General features: G+C 38.6%; 1 protein-coding gene across 5 annotated transcripts in view; it reads left to right on the plus strand.

Annotated features, from left to right (window-relative positions):
* Window positions 1-18823, plus strand: part of LOC132203028 (transcriptional activator cubitus interruptus) — a 65403-nt gene that overhangs the window by 44771 nt on the left and 1809 nt on the right. For 3 of the 5 annotated variants that reach the window (XM_059630456.1, XM_059630472.1, XM_059630490.1), the window contains 9 exons: window positions 9995-10287; window positions 14280-14369; window positions 15110-15570; window positions 15931-16158; window positions 16229-16378; window positions 16473-16637; window positions 17174-17551; window positions 17802-18197; window positions 18269-18733. In XM_059630456.1, coding sequence (XP_059486439.1) covers window positions 9995-10287; window positions 14280-14369; window positions 15110-15570; window positions 15931-16158; window positions 16229-16378; window positions 16473-16637; window positions 17174-17551; window positions 17802-18197; window positions 18269-18733 — 2626 coding nt within the window. Of the gene's footprint in view, window positions 1-1824; window positions 1963-9994; window positions 10288-14279; window positions 14370-15109; window positions 15571-15930; window positions 16159-16228; window positions 16379-16472; window positions 16638-17173; window positions 17552-17801; window positions 18198-18268; window positions 18734-18823 lie in introns of those variants that run through there. The other 2 variants (XM_059630481.1, XM_059630464.1) reach the window with 2 other exon arrangements.

Here is an 18823-nt window from a genome sequence, read left to right on the forward strand (position 1 = left end):
CTGGTCGCCGGAGAACTCAGACCCGCACGAAATCTGAAACCCGGCTCCTGTATCTTACCCTCCTATTATATGCAGTCTGCAAAACCCTTTGCTATTTTTTTTTAATTTCCTATAAAATTACACTGATCATAAAATAGAACAATGGAAAGTTTATTTTAATTCGCTCCGAAATCTGTTCCGTTGGTGGATTTATTTTTATTTTTTATTTATTTATTGACTCTGTTTTGCAGGATTTTTATTTTATTGTACCAAAGAAAACCTATTGCAAATTATTTTTTCAACGACCTTAGATTGTATTAACAATAAGTCTCATTTGAAATTCAGTCCTGTCATGAATTTTAGAAAAAAAATCATCCGTGATATTTTAAAAACTCTTTTATTATTATTTTTTATAAGCCAAAATTTGCAAATGAGACATTTTGCACTAGCATTTAGAATTTTTAATTAAATTAAGAACTTATTTTTTAATTACTCACATTAAATTGCAATTAAAACTAATTACTCTCTGCATTACTGTGTAATTTACAACTCAAAACGCGTCACCAAAAATTTTTTATAATTCCACCAGCTGAAATTAAATGAGTTTGCACAAGTTGGCGCCGCAGCAATTAATCAAATTGCGCCAAAATTTGTATGAATAGACGCGCACCAGCATTAATTGAGCAAGTCACTTTTTTGTGTCCCTCTCTCTAATTGTTTAACGACATCATCTCCAGTCCGGCCGAGTCGAGTTTTCTTTCTTTCTTTCTTACTTCCATCAGCAACGCGAAATAAAAATATCTCGGCCGAGCAGAGAGGCGGCTCTTTATTTCTCGTTGGCCGGGCAAAAACTTCTTCTTCTTCGTTCTAATCCACGGTTCAATGTCAGGCTGTTGTTGTTTTTTGTGTTCCTCTCGGTGAACGTAACAACTTGATGCTGCTCGCCGAGAAAACGAGCCAGAGAAGAAGAAGAAGAGATTGTACAGCGCCGCGCACACTTGACGCGAACCGAAATTAATCTCAGCCGGTTTTTTGCCCGTATCATACCGATAAGCCGATTATTGGACGACTTGACAGGCTGTTTTTCATGCGAGGCGGGTGACGTCACACACGTGTACTTTGCATTACAATTTAATTATGTACGGGCCGCAATTGAGAGGCTCATTTTATTGGCTGGTCATAAATAAAAAATAAAAGAAAAACGAGAATAACAAAATGATTTATATGTGAATAAATTAATTTAGACTGAATTTTGAGTCTGATGAATTTCAGGGGTAATTAATGCATTTGTTTTTAGATAATTTTCATAATTTATATTTAATCTTACTTTGGCATTCCATTGAGATTTTATAAATTGGGAGCTTACAAGATTTCACTTTTTCAAACTAAAAAATAAATTGACGCAATTTTCCTCGATTACGGACCTAATTTGTGCAGCTGCAGAAATGCAATCGGCCGCACAAAAGCCAAAGGAATTTCCTCCCGCTTTTTTATACATATTCTTCTGACTGAGATTGAATTATTCCGGCGGAATCTCACGTCCCGCCAGGTATAATCAAGACGTTGCAAAATTCAAATGAGCACGTGCGCAATTGCAGCGCAATTGCGTATGTGTATTTTTCATGATGGCCCGAAACCGCAAAGCCAATCTGCACCCACCCGGCGCGATTTCCCAAGTTGAGGCGGCCGTGGCCGTCGGCCGGGGGGCGGCCGAGACGTCTCAATCGGCGGCGGAGGCGGCAGCAGGGCATTGGCTGTGGGGAGGCGATCGAGATTGGCCAGACGGCAGCCTGGGTGGTCCCTCGGACCGCCGGAGCAAAGTCAGACGCTGCGAATCGCCAGTCTGCACGAGGCCGCCGCACCGGCCGGCCGAAATATTATGTGATGTGTCGTGGTGCACTCCGTCCTGGAAGGGCCCGTTCCGGATCCGACACCTGTGCCGCCGCCGCCGCCGAGCTGCCGCTTCGCCCGCCATGACCCCGAGTGAGTCCATTTTCCACCTCCCTTGTCTCTCTCCGGAGCTCTCAATTGCGCTCTTCAATACCAATTTATTAGCATTTCGGATTGTCTGAAAAGTATTCTCTATAATTATTTTAAAAGAAATTTGCAAAATTAAATTATTTCATATAGATCAAATTAAATTGAGATCGCGCTATGAAGATAGAAATAAGTATTATTAGATTGTTTTTTAGTTTTCGTTATTATAAAAATTACATAAATATAATATGATGTATAATAAAATAATTTTTTTAATTTGATTGTTTCACACTTATTTTATAATAATATACATCTATAAACAATTTTGAATTTTAGAGTTATTTTTTTATATATTTTTTTAAGCGTAATTGGTTTAACATTCTTTGTCTTTTTTTAGGTATGAAATACTGATTAAAATTAATAATAATTTTACACATGCAATGAGCATAGATTCAATGGTGAAATTTAATCAAATAATAGGATGATTTTTCTCTCCTTTCATAAATATTTCATTAAATTAGGATACTCTTTGTAAAAAATGACCTTAAAAAAAATTCGTTATTGAACAAATTTAACAGATCAGATCAAGAAGATTAAATTGACTAATTGAGCATTTAAATTTCAAATTTTAAAATGATTTTATTAAATTCAAAAAATATATTGAATTGGTAAAAGTAAAGTAGCTGAAGTTCTGATAAAACGATGCCATCCCTGGAATTTCACTTTTGAATTTATTTATTTCATTACAATTAATTAATCCTCCGAGCAAATATTCCATGGGGATGCAACAAAAGCGTCCAGGTAAACGCAAGGTGGTCGCAAACATTTGCTCTGGAAATGAGCCGCGAGGCGCGTCCTGCGCTGAAAAGAGAGCAGTTTGCCGTATATTTGCTTATTGAGAGCCTTCGCGTATCGGTTTCTTTCAATAATAGATTATCGCAATGCCAATCTGAGAGGTTATTCGAGCCTGAGAGAGCGATGTGGGTTCATTCAGGCCCCCAGCAGCAGACAACATTTTTATGGCCGATCAAATAATAATGGCTGGTGCACGACCGACATGATGAGCTCGAATTATGTATTGTTGGCCGCCGCTCGGCTCCGCTCAGGTGCATTAAATCTCTGATAGAGCCATAAGCGACGCACCGCGAACTAAACCCATGCGGAGACTAAATAATCTAACCCGTTCTCGGGTCATTAGTCAAAAATTTCTTCGGCCGTTTTGTGGAGGAAAAATAAATCAGTTGTTGGGCCTTTCAATTAGCGAGAACCAAAATTTATCAATAAATTTAAAGAAATTCAAATATTAAACAATTCTCTTACTTTGCTAAAATTTAAACCGGAGTCAAAAGTTAAAAAATTTTAGTTATAAGGTGACTTTTTGGCAGTAATGTTAGCAGAAAAGCCAATTAAAAAAAATTATAATTTAGATGTTTCTTATGAAACTGATTTATATAGTCTCAAAATATTAATTTTTACCTGATTCAGTAAAAAAATTTGTTTTTATACACTCATTTTTATCCGCAACAACACCATTTGCAAAAATCTGAATTCAATTTGGAGAAAATTGGAAAAAATTTACATTTTTTTTAACCAATTTTTAAATTATTGCAACTTTTTCAGTTTTCTTGGAAACAATTAAGAAACGTTTAAGGGCAGACATATCGAACCCTTTGGCTGCGTGATTGAAAGGACATGCGTGTGCTCACCTGACGTCAGAGATCACTTCTTCTAGACGAAAAGCACCTCGAGTTAATGAATGCGCGGCCGAAAACGAGTTATTATTGTCCGCAATAAAGGAAGTCGACTCGATTTTTATTGCTCCAAAGTGCTTCTAATTGCGCGATCGCCGAAAAAGCCGGCCATCAGCCCTCACTTGGGTTACATACTCACACTTATCTCATCTTTTTTCATAAATTTTATTACAACCGGCTGCAAAAAGTAAGAAAATCGAGCGCACGTATGTACACGAGATCCGAACATTGTATCGAGAGCTGCCAAAACGGACTCTCTGACTGATGCTCAACTACCTGTTGATATTGACACTGCTTCTCGCGCACCTCACGAAGTTTGTAAAAAAGTTTTAACAACTGCCTGCGGCAATAATAAATATCATTACTGGCAAAAAGACCTCTCGGATATATCTCGCCGAATCGCGGTAATTTAGAGCCTTGCAAAAATAAATTACGCTCTTTACATGGAAATAGATTGTAAACGGTTTAGAGCGGACTGTTGAGAAGCGCTGGAAGATTTGAGAATATTCAAATTCTGAAAATTTCAGACATAATTTTAAATTCTATATTTATAAAGAATGCTGAGAATGTGAAAAAAAAATGATACTAATTGTAAGTGTCTGTAATAATTTTTTTTAGACAAATGAACTATAGATCCAAGTTAAATACTAATTTTATGATCTTAATTAATAATTTTTAAATATTCCTACAATATTTTATGTACGTCCATTTTAATTATAATAAAATTTAGAATGTAAATCTGGATCTCAAAACAAAAATTTTATGGTAAAAAATAAACAGAGCTCTAAATTTATTTCAATGCCCCAATTTCCCTCAAACTTAAATGAATTTCTGTTTCCATAATTTCATATTTATTTTAAAAACTTCAAAATTAAAATAATCTCATGAACTATCAAATAGTAAAGGATGAGACAAAGCATATATTAATTATTTTCATTTTGTAATAAAATTCCTGACTGTAAAATCATATTATTAATTCATTCTTCTCGGATTCTCATTTTCTCATCACTCATGCAGCAAACAAATATTTTTCCTTAAGGATTAAATGCTATAATTTTATTTACAATTTTCATAGCACAATGCCAGAAAGTTCCAAGTTTCCTATTGTCCATAGTCTCTGCACGCAGGCGTGCATCCGCCGCGCTGTAAATAAATAACAGCAGCAATAATATAAAAGAGCAAGTCAGAGAGGTATGGCGCATACTAAAGAACGTTCGGTGACGGCGTCCGTGGGATGATTTACGTCCCGATGCGTGTCCCATGGTCGAATGTTGCGAATAAAGAAGAAGTCTGGCAAGCCAAGAATTATTGTTCCACTCGCCGGTTGATCGAATTTCGCGGCCTCGTCCGGCCGTTTAATGAGAGGGACCCCCGCCGCCGTATTGACAATAAATCAATGGCCGGCGCGGTAATTACAGCGCATTAACGCGAAAATTGCTCTCCGAAGCGCACGATTACCCCGTTCACGGCCGCGCTTTTTGATCTTGCGTTTTGATCGCCAAGAAAAACCACGCGCGCTTCGATTTCAATTAGAGCCGCGACACTAATTGAGACTTTACGAGTGTGACAAGTCGAGGTGCAAATGGTCCAATCGTAAATGGACATTCCTCTGCGCTTTGTACGGTTGCTTAACGCTTGGATGATAATTCTGCTGATGGCTAACAACGAATAACGTCTCGTTGCAACTTAAGTTATTGCTCAAAAAATTAATTAATATGCAGACATAAATGTATACGGGAGATATGAGCAATTTCGAAAGGAAGGAAAGTTTTTTTTTAATTTTTATTTTAAATTTGTTGAATTTGTGGAAAATTTGAATGTTTGAAAAAATATATATTGCCAAATTAAATTAAGAAGTTAGTATAAAATTGAATAGTATTTAAATAAAATAAATAAGCAACATTACATTTAAAATGCATAATATTTTCAGTTAACAATAATTTTTTTTTTAAAATGAATTTTAAATTTTAAATATTAATTTATATTTTAGAATAAAATGAAGTTAACAATTTATAAAATATACTAAAAATTGTCTAGATAATTAAATTTTCTTTTATATTTCAGTGACGAAAGTTTTTGAAATTTAAAGCTCTCTTGCTGAAAGAAGGCTAAATTATTGACATAAATTGTCCTTAAAAGTATTGGAACAAAGTCTTAAGAAGGCACTGTAATTGAAAATTATAATTTAAAGAACAAAGAATTGTGTACATTAGTTAAAAAATTACATCAAATTATAAAAATAAAATTAAGTCTCTAATTTTTGCATTGAATGACACGATGTGAAATTATTCTTGGTCAGAATACAAAAATCACTGAACGTTTCAATGAAAATTTAACAATTTATTAAAAAAAGGAAATAAATTATTTCTGAAACATTTAAACGTCGACTTTTACCTCTGCTCCTTTGTAGCACTGCACAATCAAGTGACTTAATTTTCTAATTGTAATGAGCCGTCGACAAATAAAAGTCACAGAAGAGGGGCTTGTTCTTGTTCCGTGGCAATGAGCCGCCGCGGTCGTCTCTCTTTTAGTGAGTTGTTTTGCGTCTGGGGCCGATTCGGTCCGGTGGTGCAATGTCATCGCAAGCATCAACTCATTTCGGCCGTTTTTACGCTACACGTCTCATTTCAATCAGCTACTCGCCTGTAGGCCTCTCTTTATTGAGCTATGAAGCCGCCTGCGCTTTTTGTTGCCGCAACCAAAACCACGCGATCTTTCTCGGAAGCCACAACAATGGGACCGATCGTGTCCTGCCTCTCAATAGTCTCTCTCAATCCATACCTTTCGTAATTGCCGCTCCCCGGCCTGCCTAGATTGGAGCCCCGTCGGCGGAAAATATCATTGCTGATAATTGCGCGAGCAGGAAAAGGCGAATTACGAGACTCGCACGCCGCGCGAATTGAGAAATCAAATCACACCCACCGAAAATAAAAGTTTCTTTTATAAACTTCGGAGAGTGACAGCTTGGAAAATCGCTGATCACGAAACCTTGGAGTTTCAATCTTCTTGGAAATTCTCAGCCGATTTTTTCTTCATACTTTTTAGTAAATGGTACAGGAATGTGCTGCTGTGTTATTAATTGTTGGTCTCTTTTTACAAAAGAAATTTGTCTTTTGCTGGTTAATGGAGCGCGAGGGAGGTTCCGCCACGGTGACCAAGGGCGCCGAATCAAGGCCAACATGCCAGATTGGCAAGCAGTAGATAAAATATCGGTCCATTTTTCAATGATATCATATTCTTGAAAATTTTAAGAGGAAGAAATATTATTAATTAAAGCCCTTGTTGAGAATATTTTTAATCAAATATGATTTTAAAGCCACATTTAAATAATTAAAAATCATCAATAAGAAAACAATCAAATTTCTATAAAGTATCAGCTTAAGAATTAATTTACTGTTTATCCCATGATTTTTTTTTAGCCTTTCCTGTAATTAAAGAAAAAAAATATTATTAAATATGTACAAAAGTGCGAATCGACAAATCAGCGCGCACGCGATTCGCAGGCCGCAATATTTCGCCCCGCAGGGCATGCACATCATAAACAAAATAATAATAATTATTCCTATTCATCAGGTCTAGCTGTGGGTTGGGTTAATTAGCAGCGAAAGAGTTACACAGAGCTGCCGTATGCGGCAATTAAGCGGCGAGACAAGTTCCCAGGAATTCGTTTTGCGTCCCGAAGTTGGCCCGGCGCGCAATTTCGGCACCACCACAATAATTGAGCTCCGTTTTTCGTGCCGCGCGGCGGGTAAATTAATTTATTATTCACGCAGCTCGTTTGAGCGTGGCTCACCCCGGTGCTCTCGTGATTGCACCCAGCCATAAAAGCAGCATCTTTATTGACGGCCAAAATAATAATAATAATAATAATAGCATCCAGCAAGCCGAGCCAGTCTTGCCTGTGGTGCCGCCGGCGCAAAAAATCATCATCTCTCTTTCTCTGGCAGAGCCGCTTTTCAAGTCGCCGCGCCTCGCAAATAGAGAGAAGAACGCTGCGAAGAGAGTGAACCCTCGAAAGCTCCACAACAGGCGGAGGAGGATGTGGAAGAGAGGCGCAAAAATCGAAAATAATTTCTACTTTTACTAATTTCTTCAATTATGAATTAAAACTTTTTAAGTTATACTAATTTTTAAATATCAACATATTTTGATTAAAAACAAAAACTACACCCAACAAAGCTTAGAGCTGTCACCGCTCTAGTGTAACGTTATGGGAAATTTCTTAGAGCGGTGGCCGCTCTAGTGTAACGTTATGGGCTTTTTCTTAGAGCGGTGGCTGCTCTAAGCTTAGAGCGGTAGCAGCTCTAGTGTAGAGAGTTCACTGCTCCAGTTCGCGCGGCTACAGGCCTGGAGATCGTTGGGTGTAACAAAGAATAATCTTTAAATAAACCAATTTTTAAATAATTTGAGATTTTTGCTTATAGTTTTATTAAAATAATATTTTTAATAAAATTATTTAAGATCCATCATTTTGTTAGATTAATCAATCTTTATAGGTCCTGGCTAAATAATACATGCCAATAAAAAATACATAAAAAATGAATTAATTTAGTACAAGCATAAGAATGTACTTCAATCAACTGAGAAATCAAAATTACTGTTTGTTGTGCCTCTATATTATGAAGTAGAATACCATTTAAATTAATGTGCTATTAAAGTATCAGATTCGCGGAAAAAGATTTATTAAAAATTAAATCAGAATAACAATTTATATATTGATTAAATTCTATCAAAATTCCTAATTATTGTGTCGAATTTGCGCCTCTCCGTCGCCGAGAGGGGCAAGATTGGTTTTGCGCGAGAACACGTTTGCTCTGGCCAGTCAGTCGGGGCACATAAATAAATAAATTCACATACCTGGTACGTGTGTCGGTGCGCGGTTGGCTTTTTATTGAGAATAAATATCATGCTCTGGCCGCAATAATAATGAGAAATTGATACGACACGATAATTATTGTAGCCGGTCGGGCGGGCAATTTAGCCGAGCGGGCGGTACGCCACGGCGGGAGCAGGTTTGTTTTTGCCGCCGCGCGTTTAATTGATGTTAATGACATCTTTACAGCTCACTCGTCTAATATTGAGTCATTTCTGCAACGCGATTTGAACCTGGCAATAATTATATACCTACCTGCTTTAATTATAATTTCATCAAATTCAAACAACATCTGTTATTGACCGCAATTAAATTAATCGGTGGAAATTATTCACTCTCGACGATTAAATTTTTTTTGGTAAAAACCAGTTTCGATCTTTTTTTATACTTCTCGGTGATTATTATTGTCCGGGACGAAAATTCCGTATGTACTTCTCAGTGACATCAGCTCATTAAAATCGGCCCTGCATCATTTGTCAACTCTCGCAAGACTGGGCGTGAATCGAACCGAGCTCGTTTATTTTCTCGACAGCACTCGTCGTCGGAGATTTTCTCGCCCCATTTCCACTTCCTCCGAAGCGCGGAGAAAAAACGCTTCCTATCCGTCTTCGAGGGGCCGTTTCGAAAAACGCCGCAGATTCAAGGTTCTTCTTCTCTTGGATATGCGCGAAGAAGGTGTGCCAAAAAGATATCATCGCCGAGAGACGATTTTCGCTTTCGCGTCACGTAAATCGCTTTTGAACATTTGTATATCAATGTGCGTTTTTCTCCGAGCGAGCGAGAGACGTCAGGCCAGGGGACGTTTGAAATGAAAAATTGCTGCTGGACGCGATTATTCTGAAGAGTGCGGTGTCTCTCAGGAATCTGCTTACGATTCATGTACCTTGTCGGTTCAAATTATTAGCACTCAAATATGTACTCTCAATTTCAATAGTTTGAATTTTGAATAATCACATACATAAAATAAATGCTTCCAAATCAATAATTAAAATTCCAACTGAATATTTCTTGATGTTTTATAAATAAAATTAATACTGAATACATCAAAGAAACTAATTACTGCAAATAAATTCCAAAACTTTATAATTATCAATTGTTTTGGAAAAAAAAATAAATATCCTGATTCTTTGGCACCTTATTTTATAATGAGGATTTCAGTGAAAATCTTATTATTATTGTTGTTTATTTGATCTATTTCTGCAAACTCAAATACTATTGAAACAAATTCATAATAAATTCATGAATGAATTTTAAATATTTCTATTGAAACCATTATGAAATTTAAAATGAAAAATAATTGTATGATCACAAAAATTTAAAACAGATTGTTAAGGGGAAAACGAAAGTTATCCAAAATTTAAAAAATGATTAATTGCGAATATCTAATTTAATTTGTTTTGAATTTTGTCCTCAGGCTGCCACCAGGAAGCAGTGCCGGCAGTTTGCCCGAGCTGACGTTTCTGCAGGCGTCCAGGCGGGCGGCCGCCGCCGTGCACCCCCACGTGCCAGGCTCGCAGCCCGGCGGCGGGGCCGCCCCCGGCTTGCCTCCAACCGGAGGCGGCGCCGACTTTCACCCCGCTTACCGCCTCAACCCCTACATGGAGCACCTGTATGGATCGCTACACGCGGCCGCTGCAGCCGCGGCTGCCGGTTCTCCAGGCAGCCCTTCCGCCTCCCTGCGCGGACTCAGCCCCCTTGACTCCAGAGGTCAGTACTTTTTTTTATTTTATTAAATAGACAGATACGAAAATGAAAAAAAAATTTAAAACTGTTTCTGTTCATCTCAATCAATCTTAATTATTTTATTAATTTGTTTTATCATTTATTGTAATCCAAAAATTCTTTCACAATTCCACCTGTTGAATTTTTTTTAATGAATTGGTTGCGAGTGAATTTAGATACATTTTTGGCTTAACGGTTGATTTATACTTTTTACGGTATTTTCTTTTTATAATCTTTAGTTTTCTTTTTTGCTTTTACTGTCCATCTATAGTACGTTTTTTTACGTTTTAAACTGGTCATCATCATCAATCACAAGCTGATCACTCGCTTTCCTTTCTTCCATTTTATTTTTGTTTTACGTTGGACAGACAAATAAATTACAACCAAATCGGCTCGGGCCGGAACAGCAAAGGCCAGCCAAAGTGCGGCGGTCCAGATAAATATTCAAATGAGCCGATAAAACAGACGAACACAACTCGAGGAGCGAACTATATAATTTCATTCCACACGGCGGTGTGTGTGCACTTGAGATGCACGCATGATCCGAGCCGAGAGAGCGTCGCTTTTCTCAAAGTTATCTCGCCACTTCAGCGTCTTGTAGCCGGGCAAATTTATAACCGACTGACTCACACTCGGGCTCTGGAATTCATCTCGCGGCGCTGCTCGTGCACTCGTTTCTTTATTTGTTTGTTAGTTTGGTTTTTTTATCCGTGTGGCATTCCAAGTGAGAGAGAGAAAAAGAGAGAGACGCTCGAGATTGACGCGACGTACCTGCCCGAGTGGAAAATCGGACGCTGAGCGTGTTAAAGCCAGTTTCAGATGTTTTATTTAAAAAAAGAGGCCCATCAAAAGCGGAGATTGGTCGCGGATGGTCAAAATAACTTACCTTTAATTGATAGCCTTGAATTTTGTTGATTAAAAGTTTCAAAGATATTCTATCGATGAAATTCAAATGTTTCAAAACAATTGTTTTTCTATTGCTAAATTATTGGAACTGTTAATTATTTTATACAAATAAAAATACTGAGAAACCGGTTTTATGAACGCTTGATATCCTTTGAGCCCAGCTACAGTTAATTTTACCCAAAAAATATACACTGATTTAAATCATTTAAAAATTATTTATTTAAAGTATTAATTTAAAAATAAATTAGGAGTCTTTGATAAGATGTTTATTTGATTCTTGAGCATTAAATTTTTTCAAGTCATTAATTTGTGTGTCAAAAATTGAAGCACTAGTAAACTTTAAATTTCTGCTCACTGAAAACTTAAGGCCAACGAGATGTTATAAAATGTCTCTTAGCAACGCAAGTTACCTTGCCTTCGTCTCTTGGAGACAAAAGCTAGTGGCAAAAATGGTAATCAATTGTCAACCGTCGTGACTGATTTGATTTTTAATCGATAGTGCTCAACTCTTAAGTCAAAAGCTCGCCGACTAATTTCCCGTTCACCACGTGCGTCCGTCTGCAGGTGAAAGTGTTGTCTAGACCGGCGGCTAATTGGCGTATACGTATATTTGATAGTTAGTTAGCACCTGGATTGATTTGGGCTCTCCGCCGGCGGAGTCCGCGCGTCTTGGCTCGCTGTGCTAATCATCAGCATGGCAGGCGCGGAAATTAGCCGCGGCCGCGAATACGAATGAGCCAGCGCGATTATTGTTTGCCTGTCAGGCGTTTCCGGCCATCAACCGTGCGTCTACCGCAACTGCATTCCAATTAGACACCTGCGACTCGGTTAATTTGATTTCTCGCGGTGCGACTCCCACCTTGCGCGAAAGACAGGTAGCTGCTCCGAAGGCGAGGTGTGCACATTGACGCTCAATAAAGGATAAAGGCTAATTGCGCAAAATTGAGCCTTGATCGCACACCTTGATTGATTGCCAATTTTTACTATTGCTTAAATTACCTTTATAGTAGCTATTATTTCTATGTAATAATAAATAGTAATAATTAAAAATTTGAAATTTTCAAATAATTTACCGAAATTAATTTAATATTAAAGCTATATTTGAATTAATAGTTTAATTTAATTTTATTTCTTTTGATTTAAAATTTTTTTAAGTTTCTTTTTTCGTTTTTTTTTTATACTTTACAGGCTTACATTTTTGTAATTTTTATTTATAATATATTAAATATTCAATTCGTCATGGAGTGCAGTTATTGGCTGAATTTTACAATTCCTTTAGTGTCTTGGTTTGTTATGTAAAGAATAGATATTTATATTATTAATTTACATTTTATTGCAAGATGAGATTGATAATATGTATTGCAGATTGATTGAAATAACAAAATTCAAAATTTCATAATTTGAAAATTAAAAATTCATCCCACGACACTACCTTTAAATCTTCCATTTCTAGATGGAAAATTTAATCTAGTTTCAGTTTTCCAGAAATATATGAAAATTGTTCAATGATGATACAGATAAAATCTACTTTGCTGTTGGATCCAATGATGCAATGTAAAAAAATGTGATCATCTGCAATGGAGATCCCAACGCCTGAATTTTCTCTCGTATAGGCAACCGGAACGACACGCTCGTCACGCGGGTCGCCTACTACACCAGGTGTTGGCGGGCAGCAAATATTGACTTGGGCCAAATATTTGTGCCGCCACTGAGCGTCAAGTCTTTATTTTATTTTACGACGAAAGCAAGCAAGCGGTCCGAGTCGGCGCGAGCGGCGCACACGGTCTGCTCATATTTTTTATTAAATAAAGTGTGGAGCGGAGCAGCTATTTTTGTGAGAGGTCGAATGATGGATTCGGGGAGGAAGCGGTCGCTTTTTGAAGAAGCGGCTGCTTTTATTTTCGACTCGCACACGGCGCAGACACGCATATTCTACTCCGTCGCGAGAGCTGCAGAGGTGTAAAAACTATCTAATCTGGGGGATAATCCATCTGGAAACACACGCGCGCCTCACTTATACTTTTGCTTACAGCTTTTAAATTATTACATTTCCCTTGGGGATGACAATCTCAACGCTTTTTTAAGGAAAATTAAAACTTTTGATCTAGATAGCTTTTTAGAAATGTTTGAAACTGATAAAATAAATTAAATTTGAAAATGAAACATTATTAATTTTTTTCCAAAAATATAAACAAAAATTGTTAAAGAAGATTTATGATTAAAATTGTTTCTAAATTTGTCGGTTTAAAAAAGCCAAAGGTATCTGAAATTTAAATTTCCTTTGAACTGCTATAACAGAACCGAATTAAATCTAACGTTTCCACTTTTGAGGAGACGTCGGCTGCACTCTCCTGTCTGTAATTGATGGCCACATTGTCTCATTCAGCGTGTGAGGTGCGGATTTTTGAAACACGACATGACAGCGTTCTTGTTATTCTAGAGTAAACACAATTTAACTCAGTCGGCGCCTTGCAAGTGAGAGAGCGACAAGGATTATTTTTATAAATCCGAGGGGAGCGCTCAGGACGGACTGCTGCTGTAAACTTTTTCACCAGAAAGACACACTCATCCCGGTCTGGCGCAGGGAGGAAGACTTTGCTTTTTTATCTTTTATTTCCTCTTGGCTCTGACAAGGGCTGGGATTTCAAACAAACGAGCTGCCTGTGATGGATAAAGTAATGACTTGTCATAATAAACACGGCCACCTCATCAAATAACTCTCGGCGCTCATAATCGCGGCTGCCAACTGCCAGGGCGCTAAATATCTACACAAATACATTTTTATTCGTCGCCCCGTCCCCGCCCGCGTGCGCCGCAGAGATTTATTTATTTTCTTATTTTTACTCTCGCTCACTCGCAGCTTAACGGTTTAGGCTCCGTTTGATTCCGTAATGAGAGCGCATTTGGCCATTCATTCGTCAAATCAGCTCACCCCCGTCCCCTAATAAAAGTGAAATGTTGTGAGCGCCGAGCTCGTAAATATGATTTGTATGACTAATTTCTGAGTTTTAAAATTAAGATTGCCTGTTGGTTGTCGATTAGAATTTCAAGGATTTATTTTTTGTTCTCAGGTATTGTGCCAGATTACCTCAGAGGACTCAGCGATCTCCACGCACCTCCCTCAACGATGGGGAGTTCAGAATTCCCTTACTCTCTAGATGGTAAGTGCTCTTTTTAGCAAGTAATTACTTATAATATTTATTATAATAGTTAAACTTTAAAGAGACTTATATTTTCAAAATTTTTTTTATTATAATCTTTAAATGCTTTTTTAACTTTATAATTAAATATTAAGTTAATTAACAATAGAAGTATATTATTATTATTATTTTTCAATTTCATGTACGCAGATTTCTAAGACTGCTAATTAAAATAAGAAAAATAAAATAAATTATACAGTTGTGTTCAGTTTAAGAACTTATATAATCATGAAATGAAATGATGGCAGATACATAAGTAATTATAATGAGACTGTCTGGTGTTTGGAGATGTTATATATTTATGTGATTAATCAATTTAAACTGTGAGTGAAGAAAGGCAATTATTTGCAAAGTATGATGTGAGAAATAATGTGTTAAATAATTTTAATTAATCTGTTTTTATTGTTTTTATTTATTTGTCCAATTTTTATATATCACATTGTTTACATTCAATTTTTGAAAACATAAACACAATTTTGTTTCAGAAAAAGATATTGTTGGAATTTTGAATTTTGCTAAAACTTCCGAGATCAAGTCTCCAGTTATATGATTTTCACGTTGCTCTTACATAGTTTGAATAAAAATACCCAATATTTTATTATTCCATCAATAATTTTTAATTTTTAGTGTATCCAAGTAATTTAATCTTTATTAAATGAAGAATTGAGACTAATTTTCCCAATTTTCCCACTTTCTTTTAGCTGGATCTCGTCTGACAAGTCCCCGTCCGCGTCAGAGTCGCAAGCGGGCGCTCTCCTCGTCGCCATACTCGGACTCGTTCGACATCAACTCGATGATACGCTTCTCGCCCAACTCGCTGGTCTCCCTGGTGAACGGCAGCCGCAGCTCTTCGGCTAGCGGCTCGTACGGCCACTTGTCGGCGGGGGCGTTGAGTCCCGCCCTGGGGGCTATGCACCCCCACGGCGTCGTCTCGCCGCACCACCTCCAGTCCCTGCACGCGCACATTCTGCGCGGCTCGCCCTTCCTCGGGCCCTTCACCCCGCAACACCCGTCCCTGTTTTCACTCTCGCCCACCCAGTTGATGCCCAAGAGCGAGTTGGCACCACCGACCTCCTGCGCTGGACCCGCGCCATCCTCCAAACCACACAAATCTTGTGCCCACCAAACGTGTGCCAGATCTCGAGTCAGAGGATGTTTGCAGGTAAAAAATTATTATATTTAAATTTCTAAATCATTTTTTTTTATCTAATAAATTTGAAAACTCGGATTCTAGCAAATTAATTTTTATTTTTTAAAACCTAAATTCCCCAGTTTAGTTCCATTACAAGTAGAATTAATTTTTTTAAATATAAAATTTATAGAAATGAATATGAATGGATATCTTTTAACTCCATCCTTCTGTATACAAATTATTTGCACTTTGTTATTTAAAATTGTAATTCATCTCATTTTTAGTAAAACCATAAAAATTGACCATTAAAAAAAACAACATAATAAATAATTTGAAGTTTTTAAAAAAGCAATTGTATAAATAAAATGGCAAAATCTTATTCATTTTCAGGAGGCAGCAAAGGAAGTTTCGAGCACCGGCGAGCCAGACAAAGTTAAGGTCAAGGTTAAACGGGAGGCAGTGTCCTCAAGTTCACCCTCCCAGTTGCACGGTGGTCCAGGATCGGCCGGTTCGGACAAAATGGACGCGGCCGGCGACGAGCCAGGAGATTTCATTGAGACCAACTGCCACTGGCGGGAGTGCGGGCTCGAGTTCGGAACTCAGGATGAGCTTGTCAAGGTAAGCGATTTGAAAAATTTATGAAATAAAAAAATTGTATTCTGACCGATTTGCACCTGTCTGATTGCAGCACATCAACAACGACCACATCCACGCCAACAAGAAGAGTTTCGTCTGCCGATGGAGTTCTTGTTCGCGAGAGGAGAAACCCTTCAAGGCGCAGTACATGTTGGTGGTCCATATGCGCAGGCACACTGGTGAAAAGCCGCACAAATGCACAGTAAGTAAAAATTTAAAATAATAAAAAATTTTATATATTGTATTTTTAAAAAGTAGAATTTATTTTTAATTTCAAAATTATTAATTTTTTACAGTTTGAGGGCTGCTACAAAGCGTATTCCAGGCTAGAGAATCTCAAGACTCACCTCAGGTCGCACACAGGCGAAAAACCATACATGTGTGAATACCCTGGCTGCACCAAGGCCTTCAGCAACGCCTCCGATCGCGCCAAACACCAGAACAGAACGCACTCCAACGAGGTAGGCTTGCCTTTCTTGACTTTTCGGTTAAATTAAATGCAAATTCTTGTGCCGTCTTTTGCGTATTTTATCTCTCGTGAAGGATGAAGGGTAAGTCTTTTTCAAACAGTTTAGCCGTCTCACGCGATTGTTCTGCAGATAAATGCATACAGGCGCTTAAATTTTATTCTAAGCCGGCCGGCAATTGAATTATTACGTCCATAATCAAGATTGCACGCTGAATTTGATACGCACCTGTAAATCTCGCTTGCATTCGCGCCAAATGAAAGAAGTGCAGCTCACACTGGTGCAATAAATTTGCAATTGGATACGTTTCTGTTAAAGACCCGCGTTTATCTTTGGATGATGCACTTGCGCACGCAATTTATTTTATTATTGCACGACTGCCTTAATGAATTGCTTTATTATTTAAATATGTTTATCATAAATATCATAAATAAAAGTGGTTGAATCTTCTTTATGTAAATAGTTCGTAAAATTTATTTGTGAATAATAATTTTATCAACTTTTATTATACCAAATTTTGTTATTTATAGAAACCGTACGTCTGCAAAGCTCCTGGTTGCACCAAGAGATACACCGATCCGAGCTCACTGCGAAAACACGTCAAGACGGTCCACGGCGCCGACTTTTATGCCAACAAGAAGCACAAGGGTCACGACGACCATGGTGGAGCTGAAGATGGGCCTGGTGGCGGCCACCACGGCATGCGTGCCGCCCTGGACGACAAGACGGAGGCTGCCTCCATGTCCAGTCCGAGTCTCAAGTCAGAAGAGCCGAGCTCGCCTTCTGCGCCCGAGGGCAGCAGTCCAGGCGGCCAGGGACTTGACGGCGCCCCTATGGAAGAGTCCTCGACGACGGCCGCCCTTGAGGAGGCTGTTGAATGGGATCTCGGCGAACAGGAAGAGATTGAGGTGAGTGTGATTTAAAATCTGATAGCTTATCATCCAAAATTTCATTGAACGACAAGAATTTAAATTTAATTTTTTTAATTAAAAAATTTTTACTATTCATTTTAAAATATCCTTTTGTAGTTTACATTATTTTTATTTAAGTTTTATTGAAAACGTTATAATTTTATTTCCAAGTTTAAAAAGATTTACAGGTATAAAATTGTAAAAAAAAAAAAATATATATATAACATTTTTTTTTTATCTTTTGCAGTTGCCAAACCTTCCAATGCCAATCAGGGCAGCAGTCAACGCTGTTGGAGGTCTCGACTCAAGCCCTGCCATGCCAGACAGGAGGTTCAAACAGGCCCCCAGACTTGGCATCAAGCACGTCGGACCTTCCATTCCCACCTCCTATGGAAACGCACCCTCGCGTCAGGGTCCTGGTGTGGGCGAGCTGAGTCGTCGCATCACAGACCTCAAGATGGAAGGCCACTCACCTCCGAAGAGCTCCCCGATCTCAAGGGGTCCCGCCCGCCACCTGACCGACCTTCAGGTGCGTTTGGCGCCCCCAGGACCTCGCAGAGACTCGAGCTCGACCACAGTCAGCTCGTACTATGGCTCGATGGCCTCGTCTCAGTTCTCACGCAGAAGCAGCCAAGCATCTCAGGTAAGGAATCAACCCTTTGAGGTTTTATTTTGTTCAGAAGCCATCTTTGGCCAGGGCTAACTGTTCTAAAGATGTTGTTGCGTCCGCAGGTGTCAACGAGGATGACCTCGGTGCGTCCAGCGCCCTCGTCCTTCTACGACCCCATCTCTCCAGGCAGCTCTCGCCGCTCAAGTGAGATGAGTGCCATGGACCCCCGCAGTCCTGCCGCCAGCGCCAACCTGGTCGTGCAGACGCAAACCATGTCCCTTTCGCAGTGGCAGCTCCAGCAGCAACCGGCCAGGCCTTCGTCTGCTTGCCACGTGCCTTCCAGTCTGCTGCAGCCCAATGGAGAGGCGCGCAGGATGTCCGAGCCGGCGCAGTCTGCCACTACGAGACTCCTTTTGCCTCCTTTGGCGAGAAACAGCATCAGTGGTGCGCCTGGTGGACCTGGAGGGTTCCACCCCAATCAAGCTGTGGTGCTCGATGAAGTTGAGGAAGGAGAGATGGTTGAAAACAAGCTTGTTCTTCCCGACGAAATGCTGCATTTCCTCAGCCAGGTAATATTTCTTCTTATTTTTCAATTAATGTTATTAAAATAAATTTGCTCAATTTTTTTTTGTTAAAATGCATTTTAATACTTTATGAAA

The sequence above is a fragment of the Neocloeon triangulifer genome, unplaced genomic scaffold (genome assembly GCF_031216515.1).
Source record: "Neocloeon triangulifer isolate White Clay Creek 2 clone unplaced genomic scaffold, ASM3121651v1 ptg000002l, whole genome shotgun sequence".
Classification (NCBI taxonomy): domain Eukaryota; kingdom Metazoa; phylum Arthropoda; class Insecta; order Ephemeroptera; family Baetidae; genus Neocloeon; species Neocloeon triangulifer.